Source organism: Marmota flaviventris, chromosome 2 (genome assembly GCF_047511675.1).
Source record: "Marmota flaviventris isolate mMarFla1 chromosome 2, mMarFla1.hap1, whole genome shotgun sequence".
Classification (NCBI taxonomy): Eukaryota; Metazoa; Chordata; class Mammalia; order Rodentia; family Sciuridae; genus Marmota; species Marmota flaviventris.
The window spans coordinates 179722366-179750318 of record NC_092499.1 but is presented as its reverse complement, the minus strand read 5'-3'; the positions used below and the strand labels follow the sequence as shown (position 1 = coordinate 179750318).

Below are 27953 nucleotides of genomic sequence, written 5' to 3'. Positions count from 1 at the left end.
CAGGGGCCACAGTGGGTGGGAAGTAGGAGTCCCCCACTGGGTGACTTTGACCAACTCATTCCCTCCTCTGAGCCTTCACATATTCAACTACACAACGAAGATCATAATAATAACCACTCCTGCTGGGCACAGTGGCACATGCCTGTAATCCCAGCAGCTCAGGAGGTTGAGGCAGGAGGATCTCGAGTTCAAAGCCACCCTCAGGAATTTAGCAAGGCCCTAAGTGATTCAGCAATGAAAGAGGGCTGGGGATGTGGCTCGGTGGTTAAGATGTGGCCCCTGGGTTCAATCCCTGGTACCAAAAATAAATGAATTAATAATTATAATGATAATAATTACAATAATAACAACCATTCCTAAGGGTCGCTGTGAGAAAATGGTGGAAAAACTCCAGGGAGCCCTTCTCAACATGCTGGGCACCCAATAAGTGCTTAATAAATGCTGGCGGGTATTAAAAAGAGCTTAGAGGCCTATAAGAAGGGGCGCTTAGCCTCTGGCTGAAGGAGGTCACCTGACCAAAGAAAGGCCAGGGTAACAGCAGAGCCAGGGACAGGCAGGCTGCACCAGTGGCGATGGCCCCATGGGGCTGCAGCACGCCCCCGCGCTCCACACAGGACACCAAATCCCTTGCTCGTGACTGTGACTCAGCTTAGATGCTGCTCTCAGAGCCCAGGGGTGGCCCAGGGTGATCCACGCACAGGGAGGAGGGGAGCTGGGGATATCATCTGGATTTACAACCAGTGTGACAGCCAAGGTTCAGAGTCTGGCTAATATGAATGTAAACCAGGTTATTAACATGCAGCCAAGAGGTGTTAACTAAGGTTAAATGTAGGGAGCACAAAGGAGACCTGTAATAGTGTTGTCACCAAACCTTTCACAGTTCTGTAGAAACACTGAGTGCACCATCCAGGCCAGGGCTGCGGTCTCCCACCCCCACTGCAGGCAAAGCCACACAATACCTGTGGATACAATGGCAGCTGCTCTTGTGGCACTTACGGTCTGCAGGCAGGGAGACTGAGGCCTGCGGAGGGTCAGGGCATCACACAGGACTCAGGCCCTGACCCTCTTTGTGCTGCACCTCCATGTAGACAGTACCTTACAAGTAAATGTGAAGTTTCTACAGCAATGAGAACTGAGCAGGGACACTCAAGTGACAAACTATGAGAATATATACCAAAGGAACCAAGGGTCAGGGAAACAGACCAGGCAGAAGGGCCTCTCCCAGCTCATAAGGGCAGATGGAATTCAGGGAAGTGACAAGACCTGGCTTAGATATTCAAACACACCCCTGGCTGCTGGGTGAAGGATAGTTTATAGGGGGTCAGGGAGATATAGGAAGGACAGAGAAGAGGTCATGACTGGCAAGTGACGCTGGTGAGCTGGATCAGAGACAGCACAGATGTCACCAGTGTGAGACTATGCAACTACACAGGGCCCTCAGTCAGAAGGGTCCACGCCTAGTTTAAGACTCTATTGTTTCTGTCTTGAAATTCTTAATAATTTTGGAGCCACAGGCAGTGTGTTTTCATTTTGCACTGGGCCCTGTGGGTTAGTGACCAGCCCTGACCGAAGTAGCCTCAAAGACACCTCAAAGCCTCAAAGACACCTTTCCCCACTGTGTGCTGCAGCTGCTGTCCCACCTCCCAGAGCCAATTGGTTCATTTTGATTTTTTTCTTTTTTAAAAAAATGGTTTGAAGGGGCTGGGGATATAGCTCAGTTGGTAGAGTGCTTTCCTTGCATGCACAAGGCCTTGGGTTCGATCCTCAGCATCAAAAAAATGGTTTGCAACTCACCATTTAGGGAGTTTTTACAGCAAACATTAGCCCCCAGCCCCAAGGCTGTCTTTATCAGCTATTCCCAGAAAATATCTAAGGTCCACCTCAGCCCTGTGCTGAAAAGACAGTTTTGGGCACCCTCCCCAGGAGACTGGGTCACCACAGTCCCCTAAGTCTGGAGGGCCAGGGCAGGAAGGCAAAGGCCCTCATGGGACAAAGAGGCAGAGGAAACCAGTTTTGTGGGGTGGAAACACTTGGCCTGGGCTGCTGAGGTGGGCTGCTCCTTAGGACAGAGAGGGCAGCCGTTTGGGGCCCCAGCTTCAGTGTCCACTGCAACCACTGAAGTCCCCAGCCTTGGACCCGCTTTCCCCCGCTGGAAGTGGGCAGTTAGCTGCCCCTCAGCCAAACTAGAGAGAAGGTCTGACCACGTGCTTCCCTCCTTGGCCAGACTCAGGGCCCGGGGAGGGACTTCCCAGAGGGTGAGGAGCCCCCACAGCAGCCCTCGGCCCCGCAATGCAGGGCCCTTGCAAAGCCGGACAAGGAAAATGACGATTGTCACCACTGCTGTGGATGCACCGGTCCCACCTTCAGGCTGGCGTGTCCCACTTCCTACTCCCTCTCCTACCCGCCAGGACCCTGCGGGAGCCAGGAGACATTGCACCCCCTGCGTGTTGGGCTGGCAGGGGTGAGGGGGCTGGGTGAGGGAGTAGGAGGTAACAGGGGTGGCCGGGGGCACGGGGTGCCGGGATCCTAAGCGAACACCCCTCCTCACGCTCCACCTGGCAAAGACCCCCCCCCCCGCCCCCGGGAAGGACCCAGCCTCCCCCGTCAGGCCGCGCGTGGGCCTCACTGCCTGGGAGATGGCGCCACCTGCAGGCCCCCTGGCGCGCTGCCGCGTTGGCCCCTGGTACCCTAAGCCAGAGGCCCTGCTCCCTCTCAGGACTGGGTCACTCTGTCCCTCAGCGTTTCCCAAATGGTGTTGCTCCTTGATCCAGTAGTTTGGGAAATGTCTTGGAGATTCTCAACGCACATTTGACTTGAGTTTACTCCTCGGTTCCCTGAATCCTGAGGCTGAGGGAGAAATGACTCATTCTGGGCTTTGGTTTCCTCATCTGCAGAATGGGCTGAAGGTGTTGCACTAGAAGAGATGATCTCAAAGGCAAGGTGGGATTTTCAGATTTTAATGAGAATCATCTGAAAGTGCATTTAAAATTCAAGTTTCTGGGCTGGGGCTGAGGCTCAGTGGTAGAGCACTCGTCTGGCATGTGTGAGGCCCTAGGTTTGATCCTCAGCACCACATAAAAATAAACAAATAAAACTAAGGTATTGTGTCCATCTACAACTAAAAAGAAAAAGAAATTGGTTCAAGTTCCTGCTAGATGTGGTGGCCCACGCCTGCAATCCCAGCAACTGGGAGGATAAGGCAGGAGGAGGGTATCCAGATTGAGGCCAGCCTGGGTAAATTAGCAAAACACAGCCTTAAAATTTAAAAATTAGTTCTTAATAAGCAGGAGGGAAAAGTAGGGGTGTGACTGAACAGTAGAGCACCCTGGAGTTCAATTCCTGGTTTCATAAATAAATAAGCAAGCCCCTGGGCGCCACACCCTTAGAAATTCTGACTCATGCAGGAGTCTGATGCAGAAGGTCTGCCCAGCCCAGGAAGAGACGTGGAAGGAACAGGACTTCAGTGGGCTACAAAAGCAGGCAAGGGCCAGGTCCTGCTGGGACCTGATGTTGAGACATCCAGAGGTCAGCAGAAGCCAGGGGAGGTTGTAGAGGGGGAGTGGCAGCCCTTTAGAACACTCACTCTGCCCTAACAGGTAGGAGGAAGGCACCGGTGGGAGTTGGCCAGGTGGGTGGCAGAGACCAGGGAGGTAACTGCAGAAGTCACCCAGAGAGACAATAATGTCCTGGGCCCAGTGCTGGTAGTGGAGGGGGACAGAGGGATGAAGCAGATTTCAGAGGTAAATCCTTTCCCTTCTTTGGAAGACAGGAAGAAAGCTCTGGAATCTTTATTATGCTTATTCTTATACCGACCTTTAAAAACTTCAGTAAGTTGTATATAACTCATTACACACTATAGCAGTACAGTAGTACATATATAGAATGGATAGATGAACATGATATATATTCAAAATATTCAAAAATATTCAAAAATACTTTCAAGGGCTGTGGCTGTGGCTCAGTGGTGGAGCACTTTCCTAGCATGTGTGGGGCCCTGGGTTCGATCCTCAGCACCGCATATAAGGACATAAAATAATGGTCCATCTACAACTTAAAAAATATTAAAAGAAAAAATTTATCTTAAAAAAAATACTTTTGACATGAGTCGAGAGACCAGATGAGTTAGCGTAATACCTGGCACACACGAAACCCTGTCAATTATCACAGTAGACTGTTTCCCAAAGATGGTCTCAGTGACATCTCCTACCCCCAGCCCATGCTCTGAGAATTAACCACATCCCTATCAGAGGTGGACTCTTCTTCCCCTCCTCTTGAGTCTGGGTGGGTTTGCAACTCACTTATAATTAGTGAAATCAGTAAAGTATCCTTGTGGCTTCTGAGGCTAGGTCACCAAGGTGACACGCCTCCCGTCTTACTGGCTGGGACAATAGCTTTGAGAACCCTGAGCTCTGATGGTGTTGAGGCTGACATGATGTAAGGAAGCCCAGCTCACAAGGAGAGACCACATGTTCTCGCTGACAGACCCAGGGCAAGTCCCAGTGGCAAGTGGCATCCACTCACTACCACACACACAACATGACCCAAGAGGGCAGCGAGTGGTTCCTGCCTCCAGCACTGGGTCACTCCAGCCTCCAAGCCTTCTCAGGTAGGCCTCAGTTATCACAGATCAGAGACAAGTCACTCCACCGAGGGAGTGGGTTTTGCAAATTTCTGATCCACAGAATCTGAGAGTTCATTAAAATAGTTCTTTTCCCAAATAAGTTTCAGAGTGGTTTCTTTTTTCTTTCTTTGTTTGGTACTGGGGATTGAACTCGGGGCACTCGACCACTGAGCCCCATCCCCAGCCCTATTTTGTGTTTTATTTAGAGATAGTGACTCACTGAGTCGCTTAGTGCCTCGCCATTGCTGAGGCTGGCTTTGAACTCACGATCCTCCTGCCTTAGCCTCCCAAATCACTGGGATTACAGGCGTGTGCCACTGCACCCGGCTCAGGGTGGTTTCCTGTGCATCCTTCTCTAGAAGCAGACCTGCATCATTATGGACCTGTGTCTTTGTCCATGCTTTCTGTGGGGAAACTTGATGTCCCCACAGAGCCACCAAGCTGAGGGAGAGAAGGAATCAGAGGTAGCATCAAAGAGATGGTCTGGGAAACACTGAGAAGAAGGCCCCTGACTCAGGAGGGCATGTGGGAAGAAATACTGTCTCAGCCAAGGCCTCAGGTGGAGCGGAACCCAACCCAAGAGCCGTCCCACCCTCCTCAGCCTCTAGCAGATGGAGGCTACTACAGAGATCGACCCCATGGCTCCATTCCAGGCCACCCTGGATGATTTTGGGTCCTGTCACCTTGGCCTCTTTTGCTCCCAGCAGGAGGTAAAAATCTGAGAAAGCTGGCCTCCTTTTGGGACCCCAGCATTGGCCACCTTCAGAGTTGACACCGTCTAAGGGAGACAGGGTGTCTCACCGTGAGCCTGAACCTCCCCCGCCACAGTGGCAGGGAAGGAGAGAGCTGGATTCCTGTGGCGCCTCTGACCACCAGCTGTGACTGTGGACAAATCCCTCTACCCCACAAGCCCTGGGCTTTCTCAGCTGTGAAACAGGGCAACAAACCGTCCTGTGTGGGCCAAATAAAAAGCAGGTTCCATGGCTCTTGGTAAATGCTCTTCATGTTCCCTCCTTTTAGAGCTGCTGTTCTTAGTGAAAATCAAAAAGTTCAAGCCAGCACCGCCACTGTGGGCCAGAGGACATGTTTCTGCTCACAAGGATCAGCAAGGCCAGAATGCAGCTGGCAGGAGTGGGGAGAGCTGCTTCCTGGCACGAGGGGCAGCCTGGAAGAGGCCTGGACCGAGAGACGGGAGCCAAGTTCACGCCTCAGCTCTGCTCATGAAGCTCCCAGGCACCTCAGCGCCGCAGTTGCCTCATCTATAATTCATTTCCTTGATATCCGCTGTGTCTATTGACTCTGTGCCATTGTCCTGCTCAAGCCCAGAAGCAAGCCTAGAGTGGCCCCGGGCCTTTGCACATGCAGTGAACTGTTGTCCTGTCTCTGCTATTTCATTTCTTTTCCCATGCTGAGTCCTCATCGCCCCTCGACCTTGGCTGAGACAGTACTTCCTCCCACAAGCCCTCCTGAGTCAGGGGCCTTCTTTCCAGCGGGTTTCATCACGCTGGTTACCCAGTCTGTGGTGGCAACAAGGAAGAGGTAAATAACAATGTCCTTTTTTGGGGGAGGGGGTAACCAGAGACTGAACCCAGGGGCATTCAGCCACTGAGCCACATCCCCAGCACTGTTTTGTATTTTATTTAGAGACAGGGTCTCACTGAGTTGCTTAGTGCCTCTCCATTGCTGAGGCTGGCTTTGAACTTGCAATCCTGCTGTCTCAGCCTCCAGAGCCGCTGGGATTACGGGCATGCGCCACCGCACCTGGCTGCAATATCCTTTTTAGTCATCCCATCAAACCGTGAGCTTCATGAGCACTGGCACAGAGGTGCTCAAATACATTTGCAAGGTTTCAAGTGGTAGAATTCGACTGGCAGAATGTCGGGGGCTCTGGGTTCCATCCCCAGCACCACAAAATAAATCAGTGAAAAATAAAATTTAAAAAAGGGACCAAGAAGGCTGCAAAGAGGAGAGGAAGGCCAAGGGCCAGAACTCTGGGTAACAGGAGTTGGGGGGATATAAAGGAAGGGGCCCGGTCATAGAGGGGCCACGAAAGCCATTCTGAGAACTGTCCACCTGAATACTCCAGTGTGGGTCCCAGCCCATCTACATTACAATCACCCAAGGAGTGATTCTCCAGCCCCCAGTTCTGGGGCTTTCAACCAGCTTCTTGGGTGATTCTGAGGCACCTTTAGTTTTCCAAACACAGAAGAGAAGGTACAGGCTAAGGGGGTTGAAAGAAATGTCATGATCCGACCTGCTTTTAAAAGAAACCGGTAGCACTAACCACATTCGGGTTTGTTTGTGGGGTCTGATGATTGTGTCAACTACCCAGCCACCGTCCCCCCCTTCTTCCCAGGTATCAATTGGATGGGCTGCAACAATCTCAGGGAAGGGTGGCCCCACCCTCAGCCTTACGGGAGAATCCTGACTGAACCCCTTTGTCTGGCTCCCACTTTCCCAGACTTCCTTGGAGCAAGTAGTAGTCATGCGCCAGGCATGACCCATGAGTCCTGAGGGCATTTGCGTGGGTCTTCCGGGAGTCTGCCTCCTGGTGACGTGGGCAGGGTGAAGGCAGAGTCAGCAGGTACTGATGACAGGCTCCTGGCTTCTGGGGTGTGACGCAATGCCAGTTAATGACCCAGAGGTGGCAAGTCCAAGGAGGAAAAGCCTATGTGCTCAGGACAGCAGAGCAGAAGAACCCCAAGAGCCTGGTTCCTGAGGACATGGTTGAGCACTGCCCCCAATCCCCAACCCACCACTACTACCATTCCTGAGATTAGAAGATTGTTACCAACCTGAAGGTAGAGACCCCACCTGTGGGTCATGCACTCCCAGTGCCTTCAACAGTACCTGACACAAAGGAGGTGCTAAATACTTATTAAAAATAAATAAATGTTTATTTTGTTATTGGGGGGGCAGTTACTGCAGTTTGAACCCAGGAGTACTTAACCACTGAACCACATCCCTGGTCCTTTTCATTTCTTAAGACAGGATCTCACTAAGTTGCTTACGGCCTCACTAATTACTGAGGCTGACCTTGAACTTGTGATCCTCCTGCCTAAGCCTTCCAAGCTACTGGGCTTACAGGTGTGCACCACCATGCACAGCAACTTGGAGTGAATTTTGAACGAATAAGTGAATGTCACTTAGGTCTGTTGGTTGAGTCTTCTGTTGCAGGTGAAGGAGGGATGCACGGCCACTACTCTTCTTTTTTTTTGGTACCGGGGATTGAATTCAGTGGCATTGACCACTGAGCCACATCCCCAGCCCTATTTTGTATTTTTTATTTAGAGACAGGGTCTTACTAAATTGCTTGGTGCCTCACCATTGCTGAGGCTGGCTTTGAACTTGTGATCCTCCTGTCTCAGCCTCCCGAGCAGCTGGAATTATAGGGGTGTGCCACCATGCCCGGCTTCCTGGTTGGTTTTAATCTTAAGAGGTTCGGGGAAAATGGGGTATCCTCTCACTACTGCCAATTTGCATGCATACTTTGCGATGAACATGCATAATCTATTTTGCTGAGAGTCTAAAGTGTTCATCCAATTCTCCAGCAGGTACAAGAGTTATAAAAAGTGCAGAGAATGGAATGGGCTGGACCACAGTCACATGGCAACCCGCAGCAGACTGGAAACAAGGGTTTGTGTTAATTCTGTCACTGCCCGCACTTCCTCCCCAGGGAAAGGCCAATTTCTTCAATCCCATTGGCCTTGCCCAGTGGGAGCACCAGGGTTTCCAAGAGGAGAGGCTCCTGCCCGTGGACATGGACAGAAGAGGACGAAGACCCTGGAACTACGTGAGAGCCAACTCACCTGAACTGAGCCCAGGGGATCCCCAAGCAAGGTGAGCCTCACAGATCCAGGGCCTCTAGAACCAGAGTAGATGTCTGATGAGATAGGCTCCGCTCTTTGGCTCAGACTGTTGATATATGTCATGTTCAAGTTTTCCTTGTTTCCATAGACACCACTGGACCCCATGCTGGCCTGGGAAAGGTCAGCTCCCAAGGTAAATGACAGACTAATTGAACACAACGGCAAAGTATGAAAATTAATTGAGATATTTAATAGACAGTGCAAACCATAATTTCATCTGAATATAAATGTATGCACATGTTTCCAATGAGTTATCTATCAGTTATCACAAACAGCAACAAGGACCTTAGAGCCATGTTAGAAAACTGTAAAGCTGGAATTTAATTCTAACAATTTCACTTGTTCTCAAGAGAACACATCCATTTCAAATCAGTGTCACAAACTCCAAAAGAGCAGGGGGGTGGGAGTGAGGAGGGCCAGGGTGGTAAACACAGGGGCCAGTACACAGGTGACAGACAGAAAAGAAACACAGCTCTCGAGGAAGCCAAAACCAATGCGATATTACAGCTAAGGACAAGGAAAAGCCTATGGCTTTTAAAAAACGACTTTTCTGCCAGTACCATACAGTCTTACAAAGAGATGTGCGACAAGTCAACTGACTTAAAAGGACAGAGGCTACATTTTCAGATCATTTCAACTGCAAATGGTCGACCCTTTCCATTGAGGATTCAGCAGTGGAGTTAGCATAGTCCAGAAGCTCAATGTTGGATTTGCAAATACAGTTTATTTTACAGAAATTCAACATTATAAACAGCAGGCACCTCCCTCCCTCCCGCCCGTCCCTCCCCCCGCCCTCCCGCTGGGCGCAGACCATGCTCTGCGAGAGTGAGCAGCGATGCGGCCTGCTGCTGCTTTGGAGTGAGATTGAGAGCGATGGAGGCTGCCTGCACCACATCCTGCCTGCCCGCACACGCAGCGCCTGCCCACAGCGCAGGCCACCAGAGTCTGTCTGGGCCCAGCCTGCACTGGACCAGTTATATGGATCCGGCCCAGTTCTCTAATTCCTTCATGTCGTCGTCCTCCTCTTCCTTCTTCTTGGCTGTTGAAGACAGAACAGGCTGTTTAGGGGCTGGCTGAGAGGATGCTGGCACACTCTGGCTGGGGACCAGGGCTGCGCTCCACCCTGTAGCCCCCTGGCCTCCAGGCTTTTAACCAGCGGCTCCTCAGGGCCTAAAGCTGTCACACAAAACTCCAGGACCCCAGGTTCTCCCTCCCCAGCACCTCCCCTCGGTCCAGCAGGGGCAGAGAGGTGAGGAAGTCTCCACACTGAGAGTCACCAGCATTCCCACGAGGTCTCAGTCTCACAGCACCATAGGCGGTGGAGAAGGGAAGTAGTTCACAGGAGCTCGATCCTCGCCAGCCTCCCACCTCCACCCCAATTGCTTGAACCCCCAGGGCACGGCCCCAGGAGGCTTGCTGGGCACTGACTGTGTAAGAGGCCTCTCCTCTTATACAGAAGACACGGGTGACTACGGCCTGGTCTCACACCACTGCCTGGGTGCTCTCTCCACACCAGATCAACTTCTTTACCTTTTTAAAAAATATTTTTAGTGTAGATGGACACAATAACTCTATTTTATTTACTGATTTTTATGTGGTGCTGAGGATCGATCCCAGTGCCTCACACATGCCAAGTGCTCTGCCACTAAGCATTTATCAAGAAGCTCTGGGTGGAATATTTTTATCAGGGGTGAAATATCATGATAGGGGAGGGGGAAAGTGACAGGGAGAAGGAAACCATGGGACAGCCAAAGCTGTTCCCCCCCAGGGGCTGTCTCCGAGGGCCTGGGCTTTTCAGGTGTGCATAGCACAGGATACTAGATGGAGCTTGAGCTACTCGACTAAAATTCTCACACCTTCTCACAGTGCCTAGAACTTTCTCTGGCGAAATATCAGTCTAGAATAGGGGCTCTCAAATGGGAATGAGTCCCCAACCCCCACTGCCAGAGGACATTTGGCAATGCCTGGACAAGCTTTTAGTTTCACAAAACAGAGGGTGTTGCTACTGGGGGAGGCCAGGGGTGTTGTTATTACCCACAGTGCACAGGACAGCCTCCCAGGCTTACCCCTACCTTCAGAATTATCTGGCCAAGTCCATAGTGCTAAGGTTAAAACAAAACAAAAACAACAAAAAAACCTGTTCTAGAAACTAGAAAAACGCAGAAGACATTGTTACTGTGGCCACTGCAACACATTCTGGTTCTCAACCCTGCACAAGCCCAGGACCCAGAGTGAAGTCAACCAACCATAAGACACCCCTCACCTGGTGCCGGTAGATGCTGGCTGTAATAAGAAATACTCACTGGGTTTGGAGGGTAGGGCTATAGAGGGAACATTTGGTAGAGGAACTGTTTCGGGTCCACTGATCTCCAGCAAATTCTTGTCTAGCTCCTCCTGTTCTAGTTCTTCTAATTCTGCCATGAGCTCATCCTGGTGAAAGAAAACAGAGTGAGGGAGGTAAGGTAAGAGGCTAGGCTGGTTTCTCCTTATATGACGCAAGTCAGAGAACACAAAGAATTTGAGAAAGGCTGACCTTCAAGGGACTCAAATCTAAGGCATAATGAAGTATCCTCACTAGGGGCTGCTACTGTATTTTAAAAACCCAAGGGACTCCAAGTCCCAAACTGTAGAGCAGCAATGGATAGGTAGGTGGCCAATGTCCAGAAGGATGGTTCAGAGATCAGAGCTAAATGCTCCTTCCCTGGCTTTTCCTTTATGTCAGAGCTGTCCGAGGGGAAATCCCGTATACTTCTCCAGGACATGGTCACCTCTGCTCCCCCACCTCTGAGCCCAGTGCCCACCACGGAAAGGTGCAGGGTAACTGCTTGTTGAAACCAATTACGGAGCTGATGCCCGATGAAGGTTCCTTTAGGTCAACTACCCAAAAGCATGACAGCATCCCTCAAAATCTAGCATTCAGGAAGACTTAACACCATGCCCGTCTCTATCCAAGTCTGGAGGGGTAAGAACTGGTGATTTCCAAACCACACACCCCTGCTGAGAACCTTCAATAACACATCAAGGGACGGCCTGGCCTGGGTGTCGCCTGTGAGGTTTCTGTGATCTGAATGAAACCACTTACCTCATCAAATTCTTCTCCAAATCCTACAGGTTTTGAAATAGCTGTTGAAATCTCCTCTGCAAGTTCTTGCTGGTCAGCAATGTCCTGCATTAACTCATCGACTTTATCGATGTCCCTTGAAATGAAATGAACAGATTGTCATACTGGCCGACGGGTCTGCGTGAGGAGCTGCAAAGCAGAGCAGAAACCCTCCGCACACAGCCCGCTTCCCAGCTCCATCGCTACCATCAGTCAGGCCCCTCCAGGGATTACTTGTCATAACTGCCTCTACTCCCCTTTAAAATAAGGAACAGGTATGTCCTTAAGACATCACCTAGTCTAACACCCTAAGAAAATAAGGCTCAGCAAAGTTAAGTGGCACAGTCAAGGTCCCAAACGCAAACGAGCAAACATGTCAGATGAGCCCACAGGACTTTAACTCCTGAACCAACAGCTCTTTTTCAAGCTCAAAGGCAACTCTGTAGGGAGGGAGGTAAAATCACAAATCACAAAATACAGCATGTGACCTGAAAGCCTTTCACATCTGCCCAAATCCACTCTGGCTCCACTACTAGGAAAGGAGAAGTGTGTATGCCAAAAAAAAGGCAGTGTGTATGCAGCACTGACCATGAAACACACAACTATTCAATATGAGCCACGTGCATGTACTTCAAGGCATGCACAGTGTTTACGAGACGTGCTCTGTTCTAGGTGACTGAGAGAACAGCCCTCACCAGATCAGCTCGGTCCAATGAGCATCCACCCTCGGATGACACCTCCCTTATGTAAAAATAACTTTTCCCAAAAAACTCTAATTTCTAGAGCAAGGAGCAGCAAACTCTTTCTGTAAAAGGCCTGATAATATATATTTGTGAATTTGTGGTATCTCTGTAATAAACATTCAACCTTGCTTTGTAGCACAAAAGCAGTCACGGGACTGGGGTAATAGCTCAGTGGTTGAGCACTTGTCGAGTAAGTGTGAGGCACTGGGTTCGATCCTAAGCACCACATAAAAATAAATAAAATAAAGGTACTGTGCCCATCCCAAACCAAAATTAAAAAAAAAAAAAAAAAAGCAGCCACAGATGATAACTAAATTAAAGGCATGACTATGTCTCAATAAAGCTTTATTTACAAAAATAGGTGGCAGGCTCACAGGCTGCATTTTTTGGGTGAGGTGGGTACCAGAGAATGAACCAAGGGGTTCACTGAGCCACATCCCCAGCCCTTTCTCATATTTTACTTTGAGACAGGGTCTCGCTAAGTTGTTCAGAGCCTAAGTTGCTGAAGCTGACTTTGAACTTGTGATCCTCCTGTCTTGGGCTCCTGAGCTGCTGGGATTACCAGCATGTGCCACCACGCCCAGCCCAGAGGCTGCATTTTGCCAACCCCTGTCCTAGAGCACAGCTGAGTACTAAAAGGGAAGCAGGAAGGGTTCCAAGCACCCGCAATATAAGCTGCCAAGTCAAGAACTAAAAACAAATACAGAATTTTGTTCATGGAAAAGGCCCTCATTTGAAGCCTCCTAACCTTTAGTTACAATTTTAATAACCTTGGTTATCTTGTTTCTTAGGTCATTCCCATGAGAAGCAGCCACCCAGAGAAGGAAGGACTGCTGAAGGCAAAAACATTGCCAATATGACAGCCATAGCCCAAGAGCAAGGGAAAAGGCAAGTTTCCACCACAAGCAGACATAAGAGCAGGGAGATCCAAAGCTCCTGGAAGCACCACACACACCGGGGCCCTACAGTGACGGCAAAGTCACGACCACTGGTTCTAGCCCCAGTTCTGTCCATGCTCACACATAACCCAGGGCGTGTGGCCTTCCTCCTCTGGGATACAAGCTTCTCCTCTTGATGAGAAGACTTCCTAAGGACATTCCCAGCTTAAAAAGTACGCTCATCACAATAGTAAAGAATCAGGCAAAAAAATATTTTCTTCACTCCACGAGCTTTGCTTCCAAAGGCAACAGGATTCATAATTATAATTCATTTTAGAAGGCTCCCCAAAAGAAGGCAGATTAAATCAAATTCGGGTGCTTAAATAAGTCAAGGGGTCCACCACAGGACACAGCCTGAGTGTGTGCGGCAAGCCAGGGCTGCCCTACACTTGGATGTTCCTTGCACCAGCAGTGACACGTACATGTTGTCGTGGGCAGCCTTCATGGCCTTGGCGGCATAGCCCATGTTCTTGAGCACCTCAGTGTTGGTGTTGGCGTTCTCCAGGGCCTCCCGCTGGAACTCGATGGTGGACAGCGTGCCGTCAATCTGCGCCAGCTGCTTCTCGTACCTCTTCTTGCGCTTCAGCGCCTGTAAGGCCGCTGCATGGGGAGAAAACATGATTTCAGAGAGCCCAGACTTGGGAGATATCCTAGAAGTCACTTGAGCAATTCCCCCAGTTGGGACCTCAGTTGTCGCCTCCACTACAACCAATGGTTAATAAAATATTCTCTTCTACAAAGAAAGCACATCAATTTTCTAATAAAACACAAAAAATTTGCATACCTCAAAATGCAGCCAAGGAGCAAGCACACAAGCAAAAGTTCACACCTCTGCCAACACACACCCAAACCAAAGCACCCAGAAGATCACTTTGAGGTCAAAGTCCAGATCCCAGATGTTGGTGAGCTAGTAAGCTTCCTGCTAATGTATGCAAACACCTAGCACCTTAAAATGTAGACACCCCCGCCTAAAGCCCAGCAGCGCTGATTATTATAAAGCAAAATTAAAGCACCATTTAATGCCAACTAATTCTAAAAGTAATAAATGCCTATACCAAATACTAGGCGAATTCACATTAAAATGCTAAGCCAACAACTCTATAAATGTTTGCATGTGCCACAGTACCCAGCCTGGCTTCTTAAGACTGTAGGGGGTGCTGGGGATGTGGCTCAAGCAGTAGTGTGCTCACCTGGCATGCGCAGGGTGCTGGGTTCAAACCTCAACACCACATAAAAATAAAAGATATTGTGTTCATCTAAAACTAAAAAGTAAATATTAAAAAAAAAAAAAAAAGACTGTAGGGGTGATTTTGTTTTAAAGGCCCAGTCAAAGCAAGCAATTTGACCAAGATGAATTTGTGAAAAAGCTGTGCCAAAACTACATTTCTCAAACCCAGATTTCCTTCCCGTTACTGTCTCAGTTCCCCTCTTCAACACCCATCTTAGATGGGCATCAAAGGCAAAAAGGCACCTCAGCAGCCTGAGGCAGAAGGAATGGTTGAGCTGGGCCACACTGGGCTGTGCAGGCTGCCCAACCCCACCTCAGGCCCAGGAGCACCAGGCCCACAGACACACGCAAGCCTATGCGCTCCCTGGGGTCCAAGAGCTACAGAACCAGAGCCACCTCCTGCAGGCTACAGGTTACAATCACCCCCCCACACACGCAGGGCTGTTTCTCTGTCACATCAACATGAATAGCTAACAAATTTCTTCTACTCATATACACTGTTAGTCTAGGATTCCTTCCTGAGAACCACTCGCCAAGGGAAAATGGCTTGGCCTCTACGTTAATGTCCACAGGTCCTCCAAAAAAAAGCAACAGCTGAAACAACCAGGAAGAACTCCCCCAGCCAAAGGATAAAGCAGGCTAAAGAGAACTTGCAGCAAAAGTGAAGAACAATAAAATGTGCCTCATTAAATCTGAAAAGCCACTTAATCTGTTTCTCTCTTGATCCTGACATGAATCACTAAAATGGCTGACCCCAAAACCCTTGCTGAAAACCCTCACCTCCTGCCACCACTAAATCACATGCATGCTACAGAAGTTCCTCACAACGGCAACCCTGTAGGCAGAAGAGGAAGCTGAGGTTCAGAAAGGTTCCGTAACCCAGTCCAGGTCGTCAAGGTAGTGGAGAGGGATTTAAGCCAGGTGTGGAATCCCAGGTCCATGCACGTCCTGCCTTTCTGTTGTGCCTCCCACTTGATGGAGAGGGCAGGATCTTGCCCTGGAGGGGCTACCAATCCATCAGTGAGTGCCCAGGGGACTGTGGAACAGAAGAGGGAGTGAAAACCAACCACTCCTTTGCTTGAAAAATCTCAAACCCTCCATCTGCCCCCAGGACAAAATTTCCACATGGTTTCATGTGGCCTGAAAGGACCTGCAGAATCAAGGGACTGGGATTCTCTTCATAAACCCGAGTCTTGGGAGCCCTAGCACCAGGTCTTCAACAACCATGACGACAGAGAAAGCTACCCTGGGAGAATCCTGCGGCTGCTGACCTGCTTCCTTCCTGGGTAACTTCCTTGCTGCTTCTCCTGTGACAGAAAACGGCCTAGACACACCCTAATCACCCAGTGATGGTTCAAGCTCAGCTCAGGCACCCTTTCCCAGGTTCCCCACCCTCCCTTGTCTACCATTCTAGATTCACCAAGGCATTCTAAGAGCCTGCCACCAGCAGGGCAGCAGTCCCACCCATCTCATTTCATTGAATCTTCTGGCACTCGGTGATGACAGAGAGCCAGACCCCACTCTAACACAGACAGTGTGGGTCAAAAGGATGAAAGGACACCCAGGCCAGCTGTGTGATGTGAGGAGGGGAGGGCTTGGCCACTGTCTGTGTAACCCCCAGCCCTCTGCTGTTCCCTACCATGGGCTCAGAATTACAGCAAGCAATTCAGGGACAGTTCTCAAGAACAAACACAGAGATGATGGAGCAGTCTTGCTTTTTAGTGTCCCAAGTGTAACAGGAGCCTGATAAAATGTTTATGAAGCTGATTTTATACCATCAACATCCTGATCTGTAAAAATTAAAGTAAGTGTTTCCAAGGGGAGGGGGCCTGCGGGTAGGGATGATAGTAGAATGAATCGGATATTATTACCCTGAGTGCATGGACGATTACACGACTGGTGTAACGACATCATGTACAACCAGAAGAATACACTCCATTTATGTATGATGTGTAAAAATGCATTCTACTGTCATGTATAACTAATTAAAACAAATAAAAATTTCAAATTAAAAAAAGATAAAGTTATTGTTTCCATATTAACATCACAAATTTAGAACTGCTTTTTCTTTTTTGTGTGTATGTAGGGCGGGGGGGGGGGGGGGCACTGAACAAAAAGGATGCTCTTTAACTGAGCTATATCCTCAACCCTTTTTAATTTTAAGACAGAGTCTTGCTGGATTGCCAATGGTAGCTTCAAACTTGCGATTCTCCTGCCTCAGCCTCCAGTAGCTGGGATTATAGGCTTGTGCTATCACACCCAGCTTGTTAAAACATGTCCACTGGCAGTGACTTCTTGATGCCAATCCTAAATTTCTCTAACCTCTACCTCCTCTTCTCAGCTTCCCCCAAGCAATAAATGATCTGGAAGCAAATACTACTACACAAGGAAGATAAGCAAGAGACACCCTGCAATGAAAAATCATGATAATACTATTTATCTTTGCAGACTAACATCTAGCACAAGGACTAGGTACACAATATATGCCTAGTATATATTAAACTGAATCTCTACTTTCATCTGTTTTATAAGATTTCTATACACACATAGTCTCCAATTTAGAATCTTTCACTTTACAACAGTGCAAATGCACATCTATATAACCACTTTGATTTTCATTTTCAGTATGGTATTCAATAAATTACACAGACATTCAACAACACTTCATTATAAGTAGGCTTTGTGTTACATCATTTTGCACACTTGTAGGCTAATGTAAGTATTCTGAGCATATTTACAATAGGCTAGGCTAAAATATGATGTTCAATATTAAATGCATTTTTGAAGCACCTGTATTCTGGCGAGGGTTCCCCATGTGAGGTGCAATTCCGACTCAGAGGAAAAATGACAGCATCTTGTTGAAACTCAGACTAGAGCAATCATCTGGCATGATCCTCTCCCTGCATCTCTTCTGTTCATCAAATAGGACCTTCTACAAGCTACTCACCATGAAGTGTACTCCTCTGAGACTGGGAACAGGTTCCCAGCAAGGAGCCTGGTTCCAGCAGCCTCTACCTACTACAAGGTTGGCGTAGCTGCCTCCCCTCCAGGGGGGTTCAAGGACTGCTGATCTTTTTTACTCCATCTAACTTCCACATGTATTTCTCAACTCACTGAGAACGCCAAAAAGAAAAGGTATATCCTGAGAAAAGCCTAAACACAATTCACAAGTAAAGTAACCCTGTCTGCATGTGGGCTGCAAGAATATGTGTCAATAAATAGTCACAGCACTGGAACCATCCCATCCCATACAACCTGGAGCACCGCAGTGGAGTGTAACTTGGGGTACACAGAAGGCTGAGAGGAGCCCATTGCTTCTAAAGGTAAGCAATACCCTTCCTGAACAATATCCTTCTTAAAACTTCCTCCAACACAACCATATTCCTGACCATAGAGATTTGCTTCTACATGTAGCCAAAGTCCAAAAGGCCAAGCCCAATGTTTACATAAAAACATCCAGGCTTTTAATGCTGTGCCTAAGGTTTATAAGTTCCTGATGGTTAGATTAAAAACAAGCATTTAAGGACTGGGGATATGGTGCAGTGGCAGAGTATCTGCTTAGTAGGCAGAGGACCCAGGTTGGATCCCCAGTACTATTTCTTATTTTTGACTAATGAGGGGCTGTTCATCTAAACCAAATATTCAAAGAGGTAGCCAAAGAAATTCCTTTTCTGCCAAAGAACTCCCGGTGTCGTTTGTAAACAAAATGGCTTTAATAACTGAAATCTAACCCAGACCAGGCTGATAGAAGTTTAAGAGGTTGCTTTTAGATGGAAAAAATAGTCCTTGGAATCTCCATATTTAATTATGCCTTTGCTGGTTCCAAGAGAGTAATTACAGCAGCAATTACAGAATCTAATAACCAGCTTTATTGGCTCTGAAAGCTGAAGCAAAAACAACTCCAACCATGTTGAAATAAACATTGGTCTCCAGACAGTTGCTTCATTAGACCCTCCAACAGCTATTTGGGAGAAAGATACAGAAAAGACACCCTAAGAAGCAAAGAGACCAGTGGGAAAGACATTCACTTAGGATCAGAAACCTTTTCTGCAAGGCATCTGTTGTGACCACAGAAATCATTTTCAGAGACTACATCAGTTCAACACAACTAGATAGGACACGGCTATCTCCTAAGCAAAGGCCAACATCACTTTGAAGTGGTGTGAGAAGGAAGGTAAGGCTGCCTGCTACAATATGCCCGAAATTCAGCACAGGGCCAAATAGCCCAGAGTATGTCTAAGACGCCACAAACTCATGACCACGCAATCCCTACTAGCACAGAGTCTCTGGCATGTAGAGGAGGGCCCAGTGATCTGCTCTCACTAAACACACAGTGGGGTCCACAGCTCTTTCAAAGACCAAGATCCTACATTTGAAGGTATCTAACAGAAGGGCTGGGAGGGAAGAAGTGCCCACTGTCAGCATGAAGAAGACAACAAACACAAGCACACTCCAAAGGACACTTACACACAAATGCAACACTGAACTCCAGCTAGGGGGAGAATTCTGAAAAACCCTCAGCAGCCTGGGGGTACGCAACAGGGCACTGGCAGGCAGCCAGGCAAGTGAGGCTAGGGAGCCCCAGGGAGCCCCGTTCTCCCTGCCTCCCCCCATTGCTCAGACATTTCTGGCTCATTATGCTTCTGAATCGACTTCAGATGATGAGGGAACCCTAAGCCAGGAGAACCACATCTGGCCTTCAAGCCACTAGTCACTTTACCAGAGGTGGGGTGGGTAGGGGTATCATCTGCCTCCTGTATCTGAATAAGATATTGAAAGTCAAAACCACAAAATTAACCAATGCCAAAGAAACTCATCCTGTAGAAACCTGATGGTTATTAGCAACCATCCCTGCACCACATGACAATGTGGTATGAACTTGACCAGTTAAGAGTTACAATCTTTTTTTTTTTTTTTTTTAAAGAGAGAGAGAGAGAGAATTTTTTAATATTTTTAGTTTTTGGTGGACACAACATCTTTGTTTGTATGTGGTGCTGAGGATAGAACCCGGGCCGCACGCATGCCAGGAGAGCGCGCTACCGCTTGAGACACATCCCTAGCCCCAAGAGTTACACTCTTGGTATCAAGGGCAGAGAGGTCTCAGAGGTACTGAATTCAGTCCAACTCTTCTCATTATATAACTGAGAAAAATGATGTGCAGAGAAGTGGGCACAGGCTGCCAGGACCTCACAGAAAGTCAGAAAAAGAATCAGGACTAGAACTAGCTCAGAACTCCTTCTGCTACCAACTCTGTTATCTACAAACTAACTTGCTAAAAATAAATCAGCAGCTCCCCTTGCCATAAGAAAATATCTGCCTAACTCTCTTTCAAAACTCTTCTCTTTGCAAACCCCATTTAAAAGTTTGTGTCACTAGGAGGCTGAAGCAGGAGGATAGCAAGTTCAAGGCCAGTCTCAGCAACTCAGTGAAGCCCTAAGCAACTTAGACCCATCTCAAAATAAAAAAGCAAAAAAGGCTGGGGATGTAGCTCAGTGGTAAAATCTCCATTACCAAAAAAAAAAAAAAGTTCCTGTCAAGTCAGGCTTGTGGCACATGTAATCCCAGCTACTTGGGAGGCTGAGCCAGGAGGATCCCAAGTTCAAAGTCAGCCTCAACAACTTAGTGAGACTCTGTCTAAACATAAAATTTAAAAAAGCTTGGAGATATGGTTCATCTTGCCTTATGAGTGTGAGGATCTGGGCTCAATCTCCAGTATCCCATAGGAAAAAAAAAAGTGCATGCTAAGAATCAGAAAGCTATCTAATTTGCTCTTAGAAGTCCCCAGTTAGAAGAAAAAGAAAGAATGGAAAAGAGGTGTTAACTGGTCTGGGTCATGAGTATTTTCCCAAATGGGTGCTACTGATCTTACCTACAGTTTCAGAAGATGGAGACAGGGTGGGGCTCCCATTTCTCTACCCTGTACAGAGGTGGCAGGAATAGCATGGATCTATAAGGCTTACAGAAAATTCTCAGATTTTGGGCTGGAGATGTAGTTCAGTGGTATAGCACCTTCCTAGCATGCAATTCAATCCCAGAACCACCAAAAAAAAAAAAAAAAAAAGCTCAGAAACCAAATGCACCTTTGAAGCCCTAACAGACCGTTTTCTGTCAACCACTGCTCAGTGTCCAGGCTCACCTGCAGGCCTGAATGCCTTCTCCTGCAACAATCCTGGACTGCTGTCCCAACACTGCTGTATTTTTCTCTCAGGTACTTGTGGGCAGGGTGGTTGAGGCCAGAGGCACAGACACATTTTCCAGAGCAGCCTCCTTCTCTGTGATATCTCTCTCTGTTCCCCTAATGTGCTCTCCGTGGCCGGGAGCTAATATGCTCCATTTAGAGATGGTAAAATAAGTATTTGTGTATGACCAGGAAATCAGAGTCTGAAGCCCTGCTGACTTCATCAGCAAACACACAGGGAGTACAGTACTCACTGCGAAGGAAAATTCTGGAGAAAAAGAAAGCCCTTTATTATTTTAACAGGGACAAAGAAGAAATAAGCTAGCACCACAATAAACAAACTAACAAAATAGCAAATGCTCCAAAATAATTTATTTACTTTTTTGGGGGGAGGGTGTACCAGGGAGTGACTGAGTTTACCAGGGATTGCTTAACCACTGAGCCACATCCTTATTTTTGACTTTGAAACAGGGTCTCACTAAGTAAGATGCTAAGACTGGTTTCAAACCTGTGATCCTCCTGCCTCAACCTCCCAAGTCACTGGGATTACGGGCTTGTGCCACCCAAAATCATTAAAATAGCATATACAACTGGTGTTCTTTACAAGGCTTGATGAGGCACCTGAGCAGTCAAGGAAGCTGGGCCACTTCAAATTACAATAGTGGTTTAAGGTTATCCAGTTTTCCAGCTTCAACTTTCAGTTCCACCATCAAGTCCCCCTAAGCAAATTACTTAACCTCACAAATCCCCGTGATAACAACAGCACCAGCACACAGGGCTATTGTAGGATTAGGATGAGGCAAGTATGTGATGTGCCAGCACAAAGCCTGAAACACAGTGAAGCGCTAAGTGTCTGCCACTTGTATTTGTAACTGCAGGATTTCTCAGAACCTGTTTTAACGGGAAGAGAACATACCACCACCACCACAATCCCAGACCCCTCGGAAACCATTTGCAAACCACATTGGGAAAAGTAAATTTAAAACCACCTTGATCATTTTAGCCAATGCAGATTTTGTCACCCCTACCATGGCTGAAGCTTACCAGCACTGTAAGAAAACCAGGTCAGAAACCTGTCTCTAACCCTGAGTGTCAGGTAAGTTACTTCAACTCTGAATGTGTTTCAACAGATACAAAATGGATGGGATACCACTACCGCCCGGGACGGATGAGCTCTATGAAGACACTTGATGAGTGTGGTGTTCTCTCCTGCTTGCCTGCTTCCTCCTCCTCTGCCTCTTGTGCCCTGCTGGTGTCCATTATGCTCTCTGGAATCTCTAACTTCCAGTTCTTGTCCCATCTCCTAGTTTAGCATGTCCCTCTAAGAAAGAGTATGGTAGAAAAAAATATAATCCTGTAAGTAGTCCCCCTTACCTGTGGGAGCTAGGTTCCAAGAACTGGGTAGGTGACTGAAACTGTAGATAGTACCAAACTCTATAAATAATATTTTCTCCTATATGTACATACATGTATGTACATAAAGTTCAGTTTATAAGTTAGGCTTAATAAAAGATTAACAATAATAAAGCAGAAAAATTAGAACCATATATTCTAATAAAAATTTTATGAACTGCTTATTTCTGGAGTTTCCCATTTAATATTTTCAGATCACAGATGACCTGTGAGTAATTGAAATTGCAAAAGGCAAAACTGCTGCTAAAGGAGTGCTACTGTATAAAACAGAGTTAACATTTATGAGGGGTGCTAACCACCATGAGTGGTATGTGCTCACTGGCTATGCAGGAGCTGTTATTGTTCCACTTGGCAGATCAGGATATTGAGGCTGGTCAAGGTCACTAAGTCATATGGTTATATAGTGGCAGTCTGGGATCAAAGCCAGGATATGCCTGTCTGCATAGGGCATATTCTTTCTCTGCAGAGGAACACCTATCCTGCCCAAGTAGGCAACTGGGCCTGTTTCTGCCCTGAACCTGGCAATCTGAGAGCCTCTGCATCCCACAGATTCTGCAAACTAGCAGTCTGATACCAAGGGCTTCCAGGGGCTTCTCGGTCTAGCCAGAAACTCCACTAACTGGTAATCCAGGTGGGAAGGCAATAAAAGCCTCTGAACAAAATTTCTTTCTCATGGATTTTAAATTGGTTAAAAGCACATGTGATGAAATTCAATCACTTTATCATCTCCCTGCACTTATGCTGATGATTTGACACAGCTGGGAAGTTTACAGAATTCTTCTTTCTAGGTTTCAAGGGATAACTGTCTTCTCCCATGCCTGTCCTATGTCTTCCCTAGACAAGCAGCCCCTCAAGGGCAGAAGCTACCTCTCTGTGTCCCTAACAATACTGAGAAAGGAAGAAAGGCAAGGCATACCAAAATGCTCAGCCATGTCCTGTCACTTCTTTACCAGTCAATGCCCTCTGTCTCCTAATGGCCTTCCTTCTACATGCCAAAGGTCCAGGGACCTTCGTAAGACCTTAAGGTTTCCCACATTTCTGTCATTGCCTGCTTTTTCCCTATGTTAACGCCATTGAGATTCCAAAGGGTGCAAAGGGTTTGTTATCAGAGATAGTCAGCCTGGGACCTCCCCGGTGACTACCTGGTACCACCTCAAGGGAAGAGGCACAGACCCAGAGTGAGCAGTGGTCTGTTCCAGAACTAGGCAGCAGGAGTGGCCCAAGCTATGAGAAAAAATGGCCAAGGGAAATCAGGCCCAGCAAAGGGACCAGCAGAAGGGTCTGTGTGGCTGGCTGTGGCTTCCAAAAGGGCGGCTGATAGCTTCCCATAGCTCTGTTGCAGTTAGATTCTATTCAGACAGAAAGAGGAGATTGGTTTTTTTCTTTTTCTTTTGGCAGTGCTGGGGATGAACCCAGGGTCTCCTGCATGCTAGGCAAGCAATCTACCACTGAGCTACACCCCCAATCCCAAGAAGAGCTGTTTCACTTCCCAGACACAGCAGGCAGCAGAGAATATGTAGCTCTTAGTGATAACTCAGGATGGGATAACTAGGATCCCAGGAAAGAAAGTGACCTACCCCTAGTTATTGAGAGTCATAGTCAAAAAGTCTATGCTCTGAAATCCAAGGTCAAGGTCCTTTCTTATACACAAAAGTTTACAGAATTTCATTAAAACAGCTTTCAGAGGCTAGCACTGAGCATCCATGAAGCCCACAGATTTTTTTTAATAGTTGTAGAGGGACACATTATCTTTTTATTTATTTGTTTGTTTGTTTGTTTGTTTATATGTGGTGCTGAGGATTGAACCCAGGGCCTCACATGTGAGGAGCAAGCGTTGTACCACTGAGCTACAACCCCAGCTCCACACAGATGTTTTAATTGTTCCAAGTCTTAATTAAAACATGTCTTAATATGTAAATTTGAATGTTACATATTTCACACAAAAATTTATCTTTGGGGTTTCTTTTGTAAATTCAGAGTATCTGAAACCACACTGGCACCTAGCAACAATCCATTGGAACTGAGTAGCTGTCATCTTTTAGAAGGAGCACACTCCCATTCACCTCAGAACCTACCACTGCCCACCACCTGCTTCTGGACTGGCCCTCTAACACTTGACACTAATCTGGAGGAAACTGCTAGGAGTTATCTGGTACAACTGCTTGCCTTCAAGCAATTAAGGTTATGCCCAATTTAAAGCTAGTCAAATAAAGTCCCAAAGGTTTGCTTAAGGTCACAAAATTAGAGGTAATAGACAAAGAATCCAAGCCAAGTGTCCTGAATAGATTAACGCTCCTTCAACAACTCCTGAAAAGACTTGTGTCCAAATACCACCTGCAGCATGGTCTTGTAGTCCTGTATGTGGCTTTCATTTCCAACTATGCCATAACCAAATTATGTCACTAAACAAGCCTTCTCACTTCTTAGGACCTCAGACTTCTCATCAAAGACAAGGAGAAGGTAGATATTCTAGTCTTCCTCCAAATGAAACATGATACAGGAAGCCATGTGGTTGTAACTAGATTTAAAAAAAAGCCTTTTTCTGGTTGACCTTGTGTGATCCTGAAAATGTAATTAACATCTTTACAATCCATTTCCTGAGCATGTCACATAATCAAGTTTGCCCTGTCCGATGAAATTAGCAGTTTCTCTCTCATTTTAACTGATTTCACAAACTGAGTTAGAAAGATCGGAGACTCCCTCTAGCCTCTGAACTCAGCTGCTCCAGCTGGGTAAAGGCAGCCAGTACTGAGATTCAATGCTCACCACAGATGTCACTCAGGAAGAAGAGGTAAACGCAGCCAGAATGTGAACCCAGATGCCTCAAGACCTTACAAATTCTAGCAGTGTTGCCCTCTTGCCTGAAAATCCTCTCCTGCCAGCCCTGGGCGACACCCTAGCATGGCTCCCCTACCCGGCAGCCATTTCTCCCCCCCCCTCTTTTTTGACAGGGGAACAGGGCTGAAGATCAAACTCATGCATACTAAGCAAATGCTCTACCACTGAGCCACACCCTCAGCCCTAGCCATTTCTTCTTGTGCATTTTTCCTAAATCCTTTCCTTCTTCTTAATTCCTAATGGTTGGAGATCAACCTTTGGTTCTGAGTTCTTCCTTTCTCACATACTAACCTAAGTTAACACCTATTCAGAAAGTTGGTTTTTCATTTAATCATCACAGTAAGAAATACATTTAATTAGCCTATTTTGCAAATGAGATTTGAGGCCTAGAAAGATTAAAAGTGACTAACTAAACTCTAAAAACTTGTGAATAATGAACGGGCAGACAAGATTCAAATAAATGCAGCGCATGGTGGCTCGTGCCTGTAATCATAGCAACTTGGGAGGCTGAGGCAGGAGAATTATAAGTTTGAGACCAGCTTCAGCAACTTGATGAGGCCCTAAGCAATTTAGCAAGACTCTGTCTCAAAATAAAATAAAAATAAAAAGGGCTGTAGATGTAGCTCAGTGGTAAAGAGTGGCTCTGGGTTCAATCTATAGCACCAAAAACCAAACAAACAAACAAATAAACATTTCTGCTTCAGCTAAGATAGAGTGGAAGGGACTAGATTTACCCTCCCACACAAGATAAATGAAAAAGTAGTTTTCAAGACACTGAATATCAGGCAAAAAAAGACAATGATCCCTGAAATATAGGATATAAACAAGGTGAACCCATGACTGCCCCAGCCCTTACTGCTTTGAGAGTTTCTAGGCCGAGGTACAAGAAGGCAGACTAAGCTTACATTCAGGGTTGACAAGACAGAGCTGAGAGTCTGTAGAGACCAAAGTAGCTGTGGCAGAACACAGGGCACCAGAGGAGAGAGCTGCAGAGGGTAACCCTGAAATAGTAGAATAGTGACCAGCACACACGAAGCAGCAGCAGCTACCTAAGGAACCACTAAAAAGGATGAGAGAGAACAGAAATAGAGGCCAGCTGGAGTACAGTTCCTCAGCCAGACGGGAAAAGCCTCATAATTCACAGTTTTTCAGCAGGGTCTTATCTCGAAGTAGGGAATAAGTGCCTTGTACTAGATTAACACTGCTCCAGTGTTAATCTTGTTAACACTTGCCTAACAAATCTTAAAAGCAAGACCCAGAAGGACAAAATGTTACCAAGAAAATTGTGCCCAAGACAAAGGTAAAAAACATGTAAAGGAATACAGAAATTTTACCAGGGTAAAACTGATATTTGACATCCAATCAAATATTAGTAAGCATGCAAAACAGTGGGTAAATAATATCCATAATAGGAAGAAAAACAAATCAACAAACTATCAAGTAATTCAGAACTAATGTGGATGTCAGAATTAGCAAACTTTTATTAAAACAGTTATAACTGCTATGTGTTCAAAAAGTTAAGGAAACACATGGAAGACTTTTTTAAAATCCAAATTGAGCTGTGAAAGATTAAAATTATTAAATGGGATTAACAGCAGATTAACACTGCAGAAAACAAGACTGTTAAACTTGAATACATAACAACATAAACTATCCAAAAGAAACACACCTGGTACTAAGTGAAAGAAATATTTCAAGAAATAATGGTTTAAATTTTTCCAATTTGATAAGAACTATAAACCTACAGATCCAACCTCAACAAACCCTGAACATAAGAAACACGAAGAAAACGACACCAGAGCATAGTATGGTAAAATTCATCAAGACCAGAGATTAAAAACAAAAACAAAAAACAAAACTTCAAAAGCAGCCAAAAGAAAATACAATCACTATTTATGAGTGTATGTATGTATGAGGAACAACGATAAAAATGACAAGTAGGGGCCGGGGTTGTGGCTCAGTGGCAGAGCGCTTGCCTAGCCTATGTGAGGCACTGGGTTTGATCTCAGCACCACATAAAAATAAATACAGGGGGCTGGGGATGTGGCTCAAGCGGTAACATGCTCGCCTGGCATGCGCAGGGCACTGGGTTCGATCCTCAGCACCATATAAAAATAAAATAAAGATGTTGTGTCCACCGAAAACTGAAAAATAAATATTAAAAAATTCTCTCTCTTAAAAAAAAAATTAAAATAAATAAATAAATGTGGTCCATCTATAACTAAAAAAATATTTTAAAAAATTGATCTTCTAGCCAGACTGATCAGGAAAAAAAGATTACAAATACCAGGAATGACAGATGCAGTATCACTACAGATTTCACAAATAAGAAAGGGATAAGAGGGGCTGGGGATACGGCTCAAGTAGTAGCGTGCTCGCCTGGCATGCATGAGGCACTGGGTTCGATCCTCAGTACCACATAAAAATAAAATAAAAATATTGTGTCCACCTAAAACTAAAAAATAAATATTTTTTAAAAAGAAAGGGATAAAAAGGAAATATTATTAAAAACATCATGTCAATAAATTTGACTACTCAGATGAAATGGAAAAATTCTTTTGAACTATCCAAACCTATGCTCTTTTTTACTATATCAGAGATTATATTTTGCTCATGATATTTTCCTAGGAACCTAAGGACAAAAATTATACAGTCCCAAGGCTGAAAGAGCTCCCAGGCCAGTAGAGACAGGTAATGTGAGACGATGAAAGAGGTAAGCACCAGGCGCTGGAGAAGACTAGAGGAGGAAACCTGACTTTGAAGTTATATATATATATATTTTTTGGTACCAGAAATTGAACCCAGGAGTGCTTAACCACTGAGTCACATCCCCAAACCTTTTTATTTTGAAACAAGCTCTAAGTTATTTAGGGCCTTACTAAACTGCTGAAGCTAGCTTCGAACTTCCCAGAGTCAGAGTTATAGTTGCCACCGCACCCTGCTGAGTTATCACACATTTTAAAGGATGGCAAAGGGCCATCTCCCAGCGGGAGGAACCCAGAGGCACCCAGAGTAATAAGCAAAG

At 46.4% G+C, this 27953-nt stretch overlaps 1 protein-coding gene across 1 annotated transcript in view; it reads right to left on the bottom strand.

Annotated features, from left to right (window-relative positions):
* Window positions 1–9271: 9271 nt before the first annotated feature.
* The window catches only part of Chmp4b (charged multivesicular body protein 4B), a 38405-nt gene continuing 19723 nt past the window's right edge, over window positions 9272–27953 (bottom strand). The window contains exons 2-5 of the mRNA XM_027945189.2: window positions 13694–13871; window positions 11573–11687; window positions 10794–10920; window positions 9272–9529 (exon numbers count right to left, since the gene is read on the bottom strand). Coding sequence (XP_027800990.1) covers window positions 9465–9529; window positions 10794–10920; window positions 11573–11687; window positions 13694–13871 — 485 coding nt within the window. The 3' untranslated portion in view covers window positions 9272–9464. The remainder of the gene's footprint in view (window positions 9530–10793; window positions 10921–11572; window positions 11688–13693; window positions 13872–27953) is intronic.